The sequence below is a fragment of the Acanthisitta chloris genome, unplaced genomic scaffold, assembly GCF_000695815.1.
Source record: "Acanthisitta chloris isolate BGI_N310 unplaced genomic scaffold, ASM69581v1 scaffold3864, whole genome shotgun sequence".
NCBI classification, from domain to species: Eukaryota; Metazoa; Chordata; class Aves; order Passeriformes; family Acanthisittidae; genus Acanthisitta; species Acanthisitta chloris.
In genome coordinates this window covers 2,896-19,516 of record NW_008669704.1, presented here as the reverse complement: position 1 = coordinate 19,516, position 16,621 = coordinate 2,896, and the positions used below count along the sequence as shown (strand labels likewise).

The window sequence follows — 16,621 nt, the reverse complement described above, 5'->3', positions numbered from 1 at the left end:
AGGCTTATATGGAGACTTGGCAGGTTCCATTAGACCAAACAAGACAGACAAAACAGACAAGCTTCTGGCTGTGCAAGTCTTTTCTTAGGGCCTTTTTCAGAACAGATTTCTTCATGGTCTCCCTTGTGCAAGGACAGCTTCCCTCTGGATGTGTCTGCAAGGTCTGTGAGTTGTAAGGCAAAGAAATGTTTCTGATAATCCATAACTTGCTTAACAAGGACTCCCCATACAAAAATGATTGCTTGTCTTCAAAGAAAAGCTTTTGGAGAGCTATTTTGTGGTAAGTCACTCAATGTTACTGATCCTCATTAGATTAGAAAAGTACATGCTTTCCCTCCAGGAAGAGTATGTAAGTGTTGGAATTTCTAACATGAGAAATGATTGAAACTGAGTGGTTTGAAATGGTAATTTCGGCTATAGCTGAAATTTAGAAGATGACAGTTTTCTTTCCCGTGTCCATTCTCATTATTTGTCGGAACTTAGGGTGTGATTTACATCCATAGCAAGGAAAATGGATAAGCCAGTTTCCTTCCAGGCCACTGCATCCCATCTCCTTTGCCTGCTGCTGCTCCAGCCTTTACCAAACACCTGCACTGCCACCTTCTGCCTATCTTACAGCTTATAGCTAAACTTCCACCACAATTTTTCTGTCTCAGCCTGCCAAATTCATGATGTATGTCCTAGGAAAACTTGGAATACAAAGAAGAAACCACGTTTGCACATGCACAGGCAAGACAGTCTGTAAAGTGATTTTTTTCCTCTAAAACTTTCCTCTAGAGGAAAAGATTTTCATGGTCTCTATTACAGATGGTGATTGCAATATATGTAATTCCTAGCTTTAGTTTAGAGGAAGGGAGCTCTACACTGTTGCTCCCTATGACACAAAAAAACTCAAATACTTCACTCAGCCACTGTTGAGACAATATATTGGTCAACTATTAAGCAAAAATGTATTTCCAGGTTTGCTCAACAGCAAAATAACCAAATGGGTGCTAGTGGAAGACAAAGATCACACCATCAGTTGGTATATATACATCAAAAGATTTTGTTTCAAATAAGGTCACCTGATTTATACCCAGGGATTCTCTGGGTCAAGTTATTCCATGAACTGTGCTAGTTCTGTCTTCTACTGTGGCTTAAGGAAAACTGAAAGGGAGTGGGTTTAGATTGGATATTAGGAATAAATCCTTCCCCGTGAAGGTGCTGAGGCACTGGCACAGGTTGCCCAGAGAAGCTGTGGCTGCCCCGTCCCTGGAAGTGTTCAAGGCCAGGGTGGGTGGATCTCTGAGCAGCCTGGGCTAGTGGAAGGTGTCCCTGCCCGTGGCAGGGGGTAGAATGAGATGGTCTTTAAGGTTCCATCCAACCCAAACCATTCTGCTGTTCTATGAAAGGAAACCCAAGTGGCACATGTCTATAGTTTATGCATGGAAGAAGAAATGTCCTCTCTTTTTCCCCTTCCTTTCTTTCTAGTTGAAATATTAGTTAAATACAAAGTCAAGTTGAAAACAAAACAAAGAAAAAAGTATCTGAAAGTCAAGTGAACCTAGGTATACTTTAAACCCTCTCACATCGCTCATTTGAAAGACTTCTTGGTATTTTTCTTTCCTGGTGAAGGAAGGGATGCCAAAGTCAGCCTCTACTTAGAAAAATAAATGTTCATAGTGGGCATGCTAATTCCTGCAGCAGCCAGCCTCAGGCCAAGTGCCACTTCTAAGCAGGAGCAGAGGCCCTGGCCCCAGCCCTGCACCCTTTGAAAGGGAGACAGGCTCAGCTCTATGTCCCCCAAAGCGCCAGAGTCATTATTAAATTTCTAAACCCCAACCTTTAACAGAAGACCAGTTCTTGCAGGCTTGAGAGACTTGATGCATGCAAGAAAAGGTTGGAGAAATTTCCCCTGCATTGTAAACAAGATTTCCAACAGCATCCTGCTGCATGGCTAAGGGAACAGTGGCATCTGGTGTTTGCTATGCTCTCCTGCAGTCACTGCTTCCCAGGCGGCTGCTGGCAAGCTCCCTGGGCGTGGGCAGGATTTGGCTTCCCACATCCAGGTATCTAGCGGCACTGAGACCTGTAGGATGCCAAAGACATCTCTACATGCGTCTAGGTGTGATAAAAGTCATGTAGGAGGCTCAAACCCAACTGAATGGCAGCAAGAGGCGAGGGTGGTGCATCAAATGGGAGAAACGCGTATTTGCTTCTAGTGAAGAAGGGAATGAATTCCAGGATCCAGGACCCAGGACCGTGGTGGGGATGCAGCATCACCAAGGAGCCTCTGACTGGCAGACGAGTATCAAAGGGCACCTGGGTAGTATCTAAACCTTCTGGTGAGCATGTGCTGTCTCTGAGTTCCAGGTGGAGGGTCCTCCGCTGCCGGTCCTTGAGTCCAGGGCTTGTTGGAGACAAACTGAGCTATGTTTCCCTCTCCTGGCAGGAGAGGAAGCCCAAGAAAAGTTAAAGGTGTGTGCCTGCCTGGTAATTTCTGTGTAACTTAGAAAAGGTAAATTACTCTTTGTGTTTTGCTAAATGAAATAGAGATCATTGCTCTCATATCTCAAGTGCATGAAAGACAGGGTATATCCTACTGAGACAGAATGGCAAACTTGAGCTTGGACCTACACAGAAACAATTTCTGCTGGTTTCTGTGATTTTTCAAGTAGCAGATTTTTAGAAGTTCTGCATTCTTATACTTAACCAATGGCTGCTTTGCAACATTTTCATGACACCCTACAACCAGTTTTATCTAAGTGCTGGGACTGACAGACCTTATTTTGTTCTATTGTGATTGGTGCATAAACTGATGCATAAGTTCCTGAGCCTGGTTTTTCCTCCCTGAGTGCAGAAGACAGCGGCTCCACTCTGATCTGATGCTGCTGTGAATTCCTGCTCCTCCCTGTGGCTATGCTCAGAAACTCAGTGCTTTCCCTGCACAGGGCCTTATTTTGGTAGCTAAACTCATTCATAGATACCGATTACTGTCTCTTTTGGGCAGTTTGTCCTGTTAAGTCACAACAAAATGCATTTTGATGACACCAGAACTGGTTTCATAGCTACAAGTGACAGCAAGGGGTGGCTCTGCAAAGGTTAGTGTCGACCTCTGTCGCCAAAACAAGCAGAGCTAACAAGATCTCTCTTCTATACCCCTGAGATTTTGGAACTCATCAGGTGGTCTTAAATAACATGTAGTACTGAAAAGTGATAACTGACTTTTGAGTAACATCATGTACTTTGGCACATTGTTCCTCAGAGTGCTGGATCTCTCCATTCTGCAATGATTTGCTCAAATCAAACCCTGAATTTGTCAGGCACCAAAGTTTATTTGCTATCAAAACATGGGAGTTTTTCCAAAGTGCAGCTGAACTTCTGCTAGAAAAGAATAAATCAGTAGGAAATAGGCATCTAATGCCAAATCCCACTGAAATTGTATTTGATCCCACATCATCTCCTGCAGAGACTTTGGTCTTAGGCTGGCAGATGACCTAACTCTTGTAAGTCAACAGGCAATTTAAAGTGTGTGGAGAACAGGTTGAAGAGGCTCTACAAATATCTCAACCCTTTTGCTCTCAGCAATTAAGGTAAATTTGTTCCCTGAATAGGGTTACAGAGAGAGTAAGAAAGACTGGTTTTGTAATGGTTTTTAATTAAACTCAGTTTTCACTGGTGTTCTGACCTGACAAAAATGCTTCCCAGAAAGAATGACAAACAGAAACAATTCATAAATATTTTAATTTTTTTTTCAAACACTGTAGGTATAAACAAATAAAAGCTCTGGTTTGCTTACTTAGAGAGGTCCTGTGTAACCAGCATTTTCAGCTGGCCAATTAGCAGCATGGGTGTTAATCAGTGAAGAACTTCCACTTGTTTTTCAATGATCAAATCCAGTGTTTTAAAATTATTGCTCGTTATCAGACAAAACCCCAAGATATAAAGGATGCTCATTATAACATCCCTGCTGGTAATGAGGATTTTTATATTGACAGTACATGCAGCTTTATGGTGGGGATCTTTTAGGCAATTAAGACCAAAACTTTCAGAAAGTAATTGAGATGCTAGGCAATCAATCTGAGGATATTACAGGAGCCAAACTTCTCAGCAGCTCTGACCTTGGCAGCTTCGTAAACTCTACCTTCTTTGAAGATGTCAGGTTCAGCACCTTCTGACACAAACACCCTCAAACCACTAATGGCTGGGGATAGAGCACCCAATTGTGACACTGCTCCAAAGCTTTTCTGCCTGGCATTAATTCCTCTCCCAGCTGTGTGCTGCTCCTGCCTCTTTGCCAAACCACCTGGGACCTGCCTGGCGGGGCTGCCATGAGCTGGAGGTGAGGAAGAGGACCAGTGCACAGAGACACATCACAGAGTTGTAGACAACTGAGGTATTTTTCCTCTCTTGCTGGTCCTCCTGGCTAGCAGGGTCGAGGGAGGGGGGACAGCGACAGGTACCAGTGGAAGGTGGAAAAGTGGCTCTCCTCGCAGCGCTTGGGACTAGAGGCGTCTCAACTTCTGCAGTTACTGGTAGCAATGTTTTGTGTGGCAGACTCCCCCCATGCCTATTACATACACTACTTGGCTAGTGGTCTCCCTCTGGGGCTACTCTACGGCAGTTCTTGTTCCCTTCTTCTTGGGAGGACCTTGGGGCCAGCATCTGCCTTTCCGTGCCCTCACGGTAGGGCACAGCTCGCTGACCACCTTGCTCTGCTCCAGCCAGCTCACTTGCTTCTCTGCAGGAAAACAAGGAGCGGCACTACTTGTGCTGATCCCTTGGCAGAGGAGTCCAGTCCCGGAGTGAAGGAAACCCACTGTCCATCTCACGCCAGCGAGGCACATTCCTCAGGGCACCACAACAGAGATGCACTGCAGGGCCTTCTGGCTGTCGTCCGCCCTCTCCCCGCTGGGTCTCTTCGGATACACCATGCTGGCCATCTTGAAGAACTCATCCGCAGCGTCCAGAGCTATGAGCCGATCCTGCCAAAGCAATGGGGTTTTATGGTCACTGTGGGCTGCTGCAGGCAGCTCCCTGGTCAGGGTCCTCCCTCCACAGCCACTCTCAGGTTAAGCAAGGCCTAATCACTGCCCAGTTCATTAACAGGCTGCAAGAGCACACAGTTGCATGGTTCTACATGTTCATGGTGCCATAGCACTGACATTTCCAAGGAAGCAAATCACCGAGCTAAAAGTGCAACACCTGATGGGGATGTGCCAGATGCCAGCATGTATCTGAGCATCCTCCAGTGCAGTTCACCTACCTGCTTCCCTTCATGTGAGCTCATTTGCAGAGCTGAGGACGAGAGGAAGGAAAGGCAGAGCTCAGAGCTACTCACCACCACAAAGAGGTAGCGCTCGGAAAGCTCCCAGCTGGTCGGGAAGATGTTTGTCTCTTCGGACAGCCTTAACAAGATATCCCGGGCTTTGGCCATGTTCTGAGAGTCACTGATGATGCTGAGTTTGGTCACGGACAAGAGAGAGTCTGCTTCCTTCTGGAAACCTAGAAAAAGGTGTGTTACAGAAACAAGTCAAAGATGCAAGCAGGGTCATCCCTGAGTCCTCCAGGCTCTTGCAAGGTTCCTTATTCCCCCTCCACCTTGGGCTGCTGTGTTCCCTACTTGCTAAAACAAACTGGTATTTCCCCCTAGGCAAGCTCTGTGCCTGCACTTCAGGCAGGTATAAACTTGCTGGTGATGAATGAAAAAACCCACAAGAGCATTCAGAGCAAGTTCACTGCTAGTTTTTCTGAGACAAGGTGTATGAACACGCACACCCAGGGTACTGATTCAGCTCTTCAATGTCCCTCATGCTGCCAGAGCTTTCAGGGCTGGTGGGGCTTCCTGAGCACCCCAGTGACTACACCTACATGTTGTTGGGAGGTAATGGTGATAAAACCTGTGCCAGTAATGAACACGTGGCTAATTGTTCCTGTAGCAGTCGGCATTGGTTATAGGAAGGGTATCCAGGGAAGGAAAGTGGGAGGAGAATGAATGCAGGGACCTTTAACTGTAATGGCTACCGTTAACTCTTCATTCAGCTCCAGGGAGATGCATCTCACATGAAAACACTTATGGGGTGAGACTGGTGGTCTTATGGTTAGAGCAAAATCTAGGTAACAAGAGGTAAGCACCAAGTAATAGGACAAGAGGACACAATCTCAAGCTGCACCAGGGGAGGTTTAAGTTGAACATTAGGTAGAATTTCTTCACAGATAAGGTGATTAGACACTGGAATGGACTGCCCAGAGAGGTGGTGGACACTGTTGCTGGACGTGGCACTCAGTGCCATGGTCTAGTTGACATGACGGTGTTAGGTAATAGCACTTGATGATCTCAGAGATCTTTTCCAACCTGATTAATTCTGTGTGATTCTGTGAAAAGATAGCAGGTTTCACATCTGGCTGTACATACAACTTTGCTAAGGTCAAGGGATCTCTGGCCTTGTGCTTCCCCACCCTTTGTAAAACAGCTCCAGAGCCATGGCAGACATGAAGGAGATATGGGAGAGCCTTTGTCAACACGCAGTAACAGATGGAAGGATGTCAAGTGATCCCTGCTGTGTTTGGTGTGTACAGGCTGTGTGAGCACCTGGGTGAAGATGAACTCTGATACCTAGTTATGAATTTGTCGTGTTCCTCCCACCCAGATGCCAGAATGACAGGTAGGGCAGGAGCAGACAAGATACCCATCTCTGGCTCCCAGTGATGATATCCTTGAACAGCCCCACAAGTGTGCTCAACTCACACATCGTCCTCTCATCAGCTGCCAACCACCTCCAGAGCATGGTACAAGTCACCCAGCTGATGTGCTGGTACAGCACATCCCAAGTGTCACATGCTGTGTGCCATGCAATTGGAAAAGCCCTGTCACACCCACCGCTGCCTTCTCCGCAGGACTGGCAGATGCAGCTCACTGCAGGTTTGGGAACAGCAGGAGTAGGAGGGCCTCTGTGAAGCAATACTTCAAACTCACTTGGGAGCAAACAAACTGGGTAGTTTAGCTCTGATCATCTGCCATGGGTTAAAGAAGCAAAATAGATGTATCTGTGTTCACATCTAAAAGGAATATTCATTCCTTCCTGCTTATCTTGTTTAGGAAAAAACCTAGGGTGAACTCCCACTGCTAAGTTTCCACGAGGAAGCTTGAAATGGATGACTGTGCATGCTACTATGGGCTTGAAAGGTGATCATGGTTCGTGGGCTTTTTGACATGCCTGTAGACAGTGTCCCCATCTCCTCCCAGCTGTGCCTGAGCCCTGGGGAGCCTCCCACAAATTCGCAGCTGCCCTGTGGAATAATTGATGGCATCGCTCAGCAACCTCCTTTTGTTTTTCCTCCGTTTCCCCTCTACCAGCATGATTTTGTGGAGCTGTTCCCATCCTCAACCATTGTGGGACCTCTCATTAGGTACCACAGAAATTACATCCTTTTGTCCTCTAGCTTACCTAAATCCTCCAAAATGTGTTTCCATCTGCTTCTCACTTCTTTTCGGGTCTGCCGTAAGGTATAAATATCATAGTTGAGCTTTTGCCATTCCTGCAAAGCAAAGGGATAAGAGACACTCAGTCATTTGCATGCAGGGTGGTCTCTGCTGCTTTTCTAGGAATTTCAGGTTTTAGGAACAGAGCAGGAGTTGCATTGTTGATGTAGACACTGAGGTATGAAATGGTAGGTATGAAGGTTGATGGCCAGGCTGTTGTTAGAAGATACTGGATTGACCAGCATAGAATATTTAGCTTGACATTTGGTAATGCATCTCACAGTCTTCTCTGTTCAAAACAGTTTCTGAAATTACAGGATTTAGACCAAAGTGGTCTCCTCAGTCAGACATGGAGAACATAATTCCAGCTCTGTGCTGAAAATTGTAACTCCGTCCTAGGCTGGAGAACAACATGAACTTCCAAGTGTAGCTCTTCTGAGAAACTTCAGTCTCTTTGGTTCAGAGCCCTTTACTCCAAACTTTGACGCCCCAGCTAGTATCTTAGGCTGTGAGAATACCTTTTTTGGCTTTTACAGCCTGGGAAACCACAGCCATGTATTAATAAATGCTTTCTGTAAGCCATTGAAGCACTGTTTTCATATCCTTGTAGTTAAACTGGCATGGCACATCTTACAGCCCATGGGAAACTAGAAGTTTGGAAAAAAGTTACTCCTCTTAGTGTGGTCACACACACAGGGGCCTCTGCAAACTGCTCAGCCCTCTGTTTGGCACTGAACTGGAGCAGGCAGGTGTCCAAAAGTACTGGAAAACAAGAAAAATAGATTGTTTTTAAAGAGTACAGAGATGCACGTGGATGGTTAAGGGCTGAACTGGAGTCATCTGACATAGTAACTTGTAGTGGCTGCCAGTTGCTGCAGTTAATGCTTCACTTCACTGTACAGCTGAAATCCTTCCACTGGACCTCCAGCTTTAGAGCTGCTTAATGGGACACTGTCCAAGAGGCAAGGGCTTGAGGTTATTTATTAAAGTCACACCAGCACATTTAAACACATCTGCACAAGTTTAGTGGTAGGCTTGGCAGTGCTGGGTTAATGGCTGGACTCACTCTTAGAGGGTTTTTCCAACTCAAACAATTCTATGACTCCATAAGTATGCATTCCTGTGGAAAAGCATGTACTCTTCAAGAAAACCAGGAGCCCTTTTCCTCACCAAGTTTAATCAACGCACACACTGCAAAGGGTGCATTTTTAGAAGTGGCCCAACATCACAACATCACTCTGATAATTTCCTTGCACTAACGACCTTAATTAATCTCATTTCCCAGCTACAGATTACCTAGATGGACTCTTGTAGACTAAACAGGTGTTAATCTGTGCCATCGCCCTGAGATTTTCCTACATGACACCCTGGGTTCAGAGCAGATAAACAGTACCCACGAAGGTCAGCTGTGTGCTAGAAGTCCCACTGTATTCTGCTGCCTCGTGCCTTAAGGAGTTGATTTGATTCCATAAAGAGTTGGAGATTCCTTAGTTGTTTTATTTCCTGAACCTGGCCAGCATGCCACCACTGCAGAGAATTAAAAGCCAAGCTCGGTTTCTTGTTGATCAGCAATAGCTGCAGGAAGCCCTTGGAGATTACACTTCGGAAAAAGCAGCTGGCAGGGTTAAGACACTGGTGACTTCAGGTCAGGAGAGCAGGGGAAACCAGCTCTGCCTGCAGCTGCTCGCTCCCAGAAAGCAAAATCCCCTTCCGTTTTAGCTCTGCACTGCTGCTCACCGCAAGCCAGAGGCACATTTCCCTCTTGACTGCCACGGCACTTGAAAACAGCTTTAATGTTTGCACAGGAGGGCACCTGGCTGCCAGCACAAGGCACTAGGATGCCTCTTCATCCCTTCACCAGAGAAACGAAGCAGGGTCAAGACTCTCCTCTCCCATGATACCAGCGTGTAGCTAGGAACTGAGCTCCTCTCAGTGCAAAAGAAAAGAGGAGGCTTATTGTGTTGAGGCTTTGTGGGAAGTTTATTGAGGACTTGAAAGTTTTCAGAAAAAGACTAAAAGGCTGCATGATGCCTTGGTCCCCGCTGGCAGGAATTCCTTGGAAACATCTCAGCCCTCTCATGACCCCATGGTACAAGCAGAAAAGAGACTAAACCAGTCTGGGCACACTGGTGGGGAAATTAGCTGCATGTCTGTGCCCTCCCACAGAGAAAAACAAGGCCTTTAATGCAGACAATCGATCCAGACAGCCACTGTGATCCCAGTTGTGCTTCACACTGCTGAATTAGTGAGCTGAGGGGTGGGAAAGATGCTCCGCTCCCCGAAATGTGGTTTGCTGGTGGTGCCTGGCAGCAGCTTTCAGGGCCGTGGGGATTTACCCCCATGGTAGTGAGTCAGACTAAGCTATGCAAAGAGCAGTGCTTAGCATGCAGGGAAGCTGCTCCTGATTTTCCCTGGATTAACAGCAGTGTGTTTTCCCTTGTCTATTTTTGTTTTAAGGAAATCTAGGTTATGGCTTTCTTGTACGTCGTAGTCACTGAGTTGTGCTATGTAAGTGAACAGTGGATTTTCAGTCCTAGGGGAGCTCTAACAGTGTCCTGTCAGTGAAGAATCAGGGGAGTGTGCAAAGGAATGGCTTTGGTACAGAAAATTATGCTTAACAATGGTGCCTGGGGGACACCTCTTGTTCGAGGGGGATTTCTTTTGCCGGAAGATGGAGCTGAATGTATTTGTATTCTACAGAGAAATCTGTCAAGAAGACGCTGCAAGTGGTGCCAGTCATGGAAAAGCAAATAGAGAAGTAGAGATCACCAGGATAAGGTTGGGCAGCTATGGAGTGAGGTCTCAAAGGGACTCGTGCCCTACTCTCCATCAGCCTCAGAAATCACTGGGTTTTCCCACATGATTCCATGTAGCAGAGACATCCTAACTGCTGTGGTCTGTCCCGTGTGTTGCCTTCATGAGGAAGTAAGAGTAACTTTCCATCCCCAAAGTTACTCTAAAAAGCATCATCCTTGAACTACACGGCTGAGGATGAGCAAAGCTTGTCTTGCCTGTGCATAGGCATGGGCAACATCAGAGAAGCTTTGGGGAGGGTGTTCCCCTCACACATCCTTTGGTGAGTCACCAAGACGTGATCTGTGGAGGGAGCATCTCGCAGGGAGCCAGGCAGCATCACGAGGCCGAGGCAGCCCCGGGGTAGGCAGCCACGGCTCCACACCAGACCCCTCTCCCTCAGCCCTCGCTGTGGCATTCCAGGACACTGGCAAGATGCAGGACGTAGTGGTCCTTGGGCAGCCCTGGGCAGCGTGAGGCCAGAGAGGGCTGCCCTCCGGGCCACATTCCGGACTGGCTTCCCCTGACACCTCTTTCAGTGAGGTGTCCAAGCTTGTGTGCAGGCATGGGACAAGCAGCACTCTCCCAAAACTTCACTTCATTTTGCATTTTCTGTGCACCACCTGTCCTGCCACTTGCAAAGTTCCATCTAACTTCTGGAGTGGGGAGGAGGCTTCTTGCACACAGTACTGGGAAAGTACAGCAGAGACTGGTCTTTCCCAAACCTCACAGTGTTTCTATGGGTCTGGGACATCCCAGTGATGCATTCAAAAGCAATCCTTTGCCAAACTCTGAATTAAGCACAGGAGACCAAAGCAGGTTGCAGTTCCCAGCTCTGTTTTTGGCAACCAGTTTCACCCTTTTAAACCTACAGAGCAGGGCACAAATATACCAGTGGGGGCTTAAGATAACCATGCATGCATGAGTCAAGAATATCCCAGGGAAACTCCACTGCCTCTCTTCTCTGAGTGCTCAGCCCTTCAAATATTTACCTGGAAAATTTCCCTAGACTCTCTAGTGTGATACACTAAATCTGCAAATGCCAAATGGCAGGAAGTAAGCCAGGCAGGTACATAACTCAGAGCTCTGGAAAAAAAATGTGCCAAGAGAACAAGCAACACTGTCCAACTTCTCATCCCTGATCAGATGAGAATTTTCCAGTTAGTTGGGAGCTTTCTTCATGTTGCCAAAGCAATCCTATACCAATGCCATTTCCTTCATTCCCTTAAAAACAATTGGTGTCACCATTCTGTTCAAGAGTTATTTTGGAAATGAGGTCAAACCAGAATTCTCAGGGAAAGACTGCAAAACATCCGTCCAGGCAGGTACCATGCTGCATCCAGGGATGCTCCCACTCTGGCTCCACTGGAAGTAGTTGAGCAAATACAAACTGTAGATCCATTGACAGACATCTCAGCTTAGAACAAGCCTAAATTGGATTCATTTTAAGAGAGGCATGCAGGGATTAAGAGGTTCGGTTCTGGGCTCCTCAATCAGCATCCCCAGCCCTGATAAATCCCATCACCTCTCTATGCCCCAGCAACAGCCTGTCACAACACTGACCTTCCCTGTAACCTGTTCAAAAAAGAATAATCCTGTAGGAGAGCAGGAGGGAGAAGAAGAATAGGCCTTGTCAGCTCATTAATGGGTTTTTCAGGAGAATCCTGCCAACACCGCTCTGTAGCAGGGATGCAGGCTGAGGAATTGCCTTTGCTAGTGAGGTTTATGATCCCATCCTTCCCAAGGGAAGAAGCCAAAAGAAGAGAAAGACACCACATTTACAGCAAGCCATAATAGCAGTCATAATGCAAAATCCCACCTTTAGTTTCTGTTCACAGACTTGCGGCACAGCTGCCCCAAACCTGGTCCCTTCTCCGAAGGGGGTATCGATGCACAGCTCAGGTTCTCTGCCCACAACTGGCTAACTCCACACAATCCACCAGCGGACATGGAGGCACCAAGATCACCACAAACTGGACCTCATGGAGGGAGCTATCTGCCACATCATACACACAGGCCCAGCAAGAAGCCCAGTGCAGCTCCTGCTGCTCATTTCGCCTCCAGATTTGGGATTTACTTTACATAGGCTCAAAAATGCTGCAGAGTAGGAGTAGGGGGAAGAAAAGTTTTTCCCCTGTTTGAAACATTGACTCTAGCCTTCAAAATCTTTGACTACAGCTCTGATGTCCAAAGGCTCCATCAGCTTGACCAGCACCCTTAAGCCAGACCTTCAACCATGGCTTTTCTGGTTTTCTCAGCACACATCCTCCCTTTGCTTCCAAAAGCGCATCCAAGCACCTCATGCTCATCTGCCTCAAGCAGAAAGAAATGGGAACCTGCAAGTTGCTCTATCCTTATGATTTTCATAGAATCATAGAATCAACCTGATTGGAAGAGACCTCAAAGATCACCGAGCCCAACCCTATTTTAGGAGGCTCCAGCAAATCTTGCCTCATTTATCTATTGCATGTGTGTTTGGCAACCACCGGGTGCTCCAGCAGGCTCCAGCATGGCCAGTGTCCATGAGCTGTTGCTCCCAGCACACAGCACCAAGCAGGATGAGCCAGTGTGTGTGAAACAGGGTACACCCGGGATGTCATGGTGCTTGCTTTGAAGAGCTTCCTGCCCTGGTTCAGTGAGGAGAAGGCTGGAACAGCCCTGCCATCTTTATATAAGCTAAGGTCACAACGACTTTGGGCTGCAGCTGCCAAATTTCCTAGAGCAGAGATGCCAGAAGGAGCAGGGGGAAGAAACAGCTCTGCATAGATCAGCTGTGGGTCCAGCCCCATGGTGGGGACATAGAACTGATGCCAAGGGAGGACACCAGTGCCATGACATGCTGACAGCCCCACCACAAGTGATCTAACAGGCAGAAAATTCACTGAGCTGCAGGCTGCACTCGGCATCAGAGTGCCTGGCCCTTTGCATACACAGCTTGCTTTATTTATTTACAGTGATCCATGACATGGAGGTGCCTGGGCCAGGAAAGAGCTGTCCTGGACTGTGTCCACCCACCTCCAGCACTGTGACCATGTTCCCACTGCATCCTGGCCCACTGCTTCTCCAGTCCTCGTTTCCAACACCTTGTCACTAAGTGAGCAACCATTTCAGAAACAGAAAATAGCCTGGAAAGCAGAAGTGAGTGTGCCAGATTAAGAAAGACATGTTACTGTGGTGCCACACAGATAAAGCACACATGATGTGTGCTACACATCATGCTACACGATGTGGAGTGACCTGCTCTTTGGGATCTTTCCAAAGTCCTACACTAGGAAATCCCTAAGATAAAGGTGAGGAATGGCAAAGAATACAGTGAATGCACTGCACGCCAACATTTCTTGTTAAAATGAAGGAGTAGAAATATAGGGGTAGTTCTCCTTTCAGGCCAATTTTAGCCACAACAAGAAAAGGACCTCTGGTTTTGTAACACTTGTGCACTGCACAAAGAAACTGTTCCTTCGTCCTCTGTCCTGCAGCATCCACACACTCTCCCTGAGGACTTTGGGAGCAGAGCAGCTCCCAAAGCAGATTATGGCTTTTGCAGCCCAGTGCTGCTCTGCAATTAGACTTTTTTTCTTTCTCTCAGAGCTGAAGTCTCATTAGAAGGGGAGGGCACCACAATCTGGCCTAGTTTTAAAGTGCTTGCTGGAGTAAGGAGACGTTTTGGCACCTGGGACCGAACGCAGGAATGTTGGCTTTGCTGGCCAAGTCCCTTCCTGTCCTGCCATCCAGAAAAAGTTGCAGCTGGAAACTGCAACAGTTTACTGGACTTATATGTGGTGCCTCAGTTTCCCTAGCTGTAAAAGGGAGCCAGCAGAGCAGATGGCAATCCCCAGCTGCAAAGGGCACTGTGCCATAGTTCAAATCAAGTCATTGTGTGTTGGTTTTCTTCAAAGTTCACCTGATGTTGTACCCCTCAGGCTTTTTATTAATTGCACTGCGTAAAGAACACAGGGTACGTGCTCCTACATTTGTTGTGGAGAGGAAGCCTCATGCATTTTGGGCTTTCCTTTTTCCCTGGCAGGCATGGCAACTGCTCAGACCCGCTACAAACCCTACGGATACGCTGCAGGCAGGGAGAAAGGGCTGGATTTAGGACAGGCAGGCACACTGGATTTAGGACAGCCAGGTGCAGGAGCGCTCTCCTGCCCACCTGTAACTGGTGCTCTCCTCTGCCTCCTGAATAAGGCTGACACACAATGTGCCCATGCCCAGGGTTACATCTTTTTACCAGCCCACCTACTTATGATACCATTTTACAAATATCAGTTTTTAGGAGGCTTTGTCATCAAGCCCTAAATCAAGCCCTAAGTCAAGCTAGAAGGCTGTTTGAATGGGTGTGAGCTGAAGTCAGGAGCTTCAGTACTGCCCTGAAGTACATCCAGCTCTTCAACAAGGCAGCCCGGGTGCAGCTCGCTAACCAGAGTTGTCCTTGTTTCCTTCAGCCAGTTTGGGATGGATGAAGCTCCCTGTTTTCTCTAAGACAAGCAGGGAAGAGAGAACAGCAGTGGGGAAAGAAGAGGATATCTTCAGTTAGAGCCGTAACAGTCACATGCTGCTGTGAAAACATTGTTACAAAACCATCTATTGTAAGCACTAAGATTAAATCAAACCCACCAAAAAAAAACTAAACCCCACATTAAATGGGGATTCTGTCCAACTGTATACAACGATTTCATGATCTCATTTAATTTTCAAAAATTGTAATTTTGATCTCAGCTGTACCTTTGGAATATAAGCTTCTTGTGAAAGCTGAGTGAGCGTTTGGTTCAAGGGGACTATCCCAGGAGGAACAGTTACAGTCTGGCAGATTCCTGGATGAAGTGGGATCATGTTGAAATGAAACGTGAGGCCTCCACACTTTTCTGCAAGCATTCTGGAGTCATAAAAGCAATCAGAGAGGGGGAAAATATGCCAGTGTTTGCTACAGCCTGCTCCTAATCAGGCCGCTGAAATCTTCTTTGTGCTGAAGTGCCTTAGCGAAGGAAATCAGGGCTGCAAAGAGCCTTTATGTAACAGCAATGATTTTTCCCTTTATGCTAAGAGCTGTGCCAGTTCTCTGCTTCCCGATAATTGCCGTACAACACACTGGAGAAGTATTTAACTTGATGCACCACCGGAGCAGCAGCTTAGCTCCAGGCGCTGCCATTGCCGGGCAAATGCCACTGTAGGCAGGGCTAACGCCAGTCTGGCCAGAGAGAGAACAAACCAGGGCGATATCAGACATAAAAAGCAGCCTGTGGAGCTAGGAAATTTGGCTGGGAGTCTCAGTGCCACCAGTGCATGTTTGTGGGGGAAGGTGCTTGCAAGGCACTGTGCATCCCAGCTCAGGGTGGCTCTTCCTGGCTCAGGTGCCACAGACACCCCCAAGCTTCCCAAGGATGAGATGGCCACAGATCCATCCACACCAGATGTCAGATAAAATCTGGAGGGTGAAGGAACAGATGGGAAATCCTGATGCCTACATAAGCCACATTGGGGGACTTTGGGGTCTTTACAGCAGCTTAATGGGTGCTTAGACAGGGGCACTGGCCAAGCATGTGATGAGCCTTGGTCCGCGGTGAACCCCAGCGCGAGAGCCAGCACTGCCTCACCTCCGAGTCTTTGTCCAGCTGGTTCCTGACCACGATCATGTTGTACAGCACCCTGTCATCATCTGCCTCTGTGTGGGTCACGTCGTGCGGGGTGCTCCACAGGTTCTGCTCCTCATCCCGCGCCAGCGTGGCTCCGAAGGAAGCGTAGGGGTTGTTGTTACTGCTGAGAGGGGGGAGAGGCCAGGCAGCATTAGCTACTGCAGCACCAAACTGTCTCCTTGTACCTTCCCAGGGTAAAGTGCCCATTGTTGTGGCATCCCCTCACACCCAGTGTCCTGCCTGGGAATGGGGAGGAAGAGAAGCAGTGGGGAATGGGAAGACAGGCAGAGTTTTTTACCTTAGTAAACATCCTGACCATGTAAGCCATGGTTCAAACCAGGCAGTGCCACTGTAAAAGACATCAGGCACACAAATTTGCTAAAGACACCGGATATTATTTGAGCAGCTAGGCTGGAAGAACAGGGAGCATCCATCTGCCAGGATGAAAGGTGGCATTTTCCCATTGCTCCCACAGCCCCCTGCCTTCTCACCTAGTAGGTGGCATCTCTGCCCATGGCAGGGGGGTTGGAACTAGGTGATCTTTAATGTCCCTTCCAACCCAATGAACTCTGTGATGACAAAACCTGCTACATCTGACTCTGCTCGATCAGGGGTTGGATTGGATTATCTCCCGAGGTCCCAGATCCACGACCATGTTTCTGAGTGACCCTACAGCTCTGCTTTCTCCCCAGGAGCCCAAACCCTATCAAATCAAGCGGGCAATCCCTGCAGG

The 16,621-nt window shown here is 47.6% G+C and overlaps 1 protein-coding gene across 1 annotated transcript; it reads right to left on the bottom strand.

Moving 5' to 3' along the window:
• Positions 1 to 4,829: 4,829 nt before the first annotated feature.
• On the bottom strand, positions 4,830 to 16,095 carry MREG (melanoregulin). Its single transcript, XM_009073407.1, has 4 exons — positions 15,850 to 16,095; positions 7,428 to 7,518; positions 5,321 to 5,484; positions 4,830 to 4,964 (listed from the first exon to the last, which is right to left on the bottom strand). The coding sequence occupies exons 1-4, from the start codon at positions 16,093 to 16,095 to the stop codon at positions 4,830 to 4,832; spliced, it is 636 nt and encodes a 211-aa protein (XP_009071655.1).
• Between the last annotated feature and the right edge of the window lie 526 nt (positions 16,096 to 16,621).

Coding starts and splice junctions, on each gene's coding strand:
- MREG (XM_009073407.1), bottom strand. CDS start 16,095: ATGGGCACTTTACCCTGGGAAGGTACAAGGAGACAGTTTGGTGCTGCA. Junction 7,519..15,849: donor AGCTGGACAAAGACTCGGAG/GTGAGGCAGTGC, acceptor TTTGCTTTGCAG/GAATGGCAAAAGCTCAACTA. Junction 4,965..5,320: donor AGCGCTACCTCTTTGTGGTG/GTGAGTAGCTCT, acceptor TTGCTTTGGCAG/GATCGGCTCATAGCTCTGGA.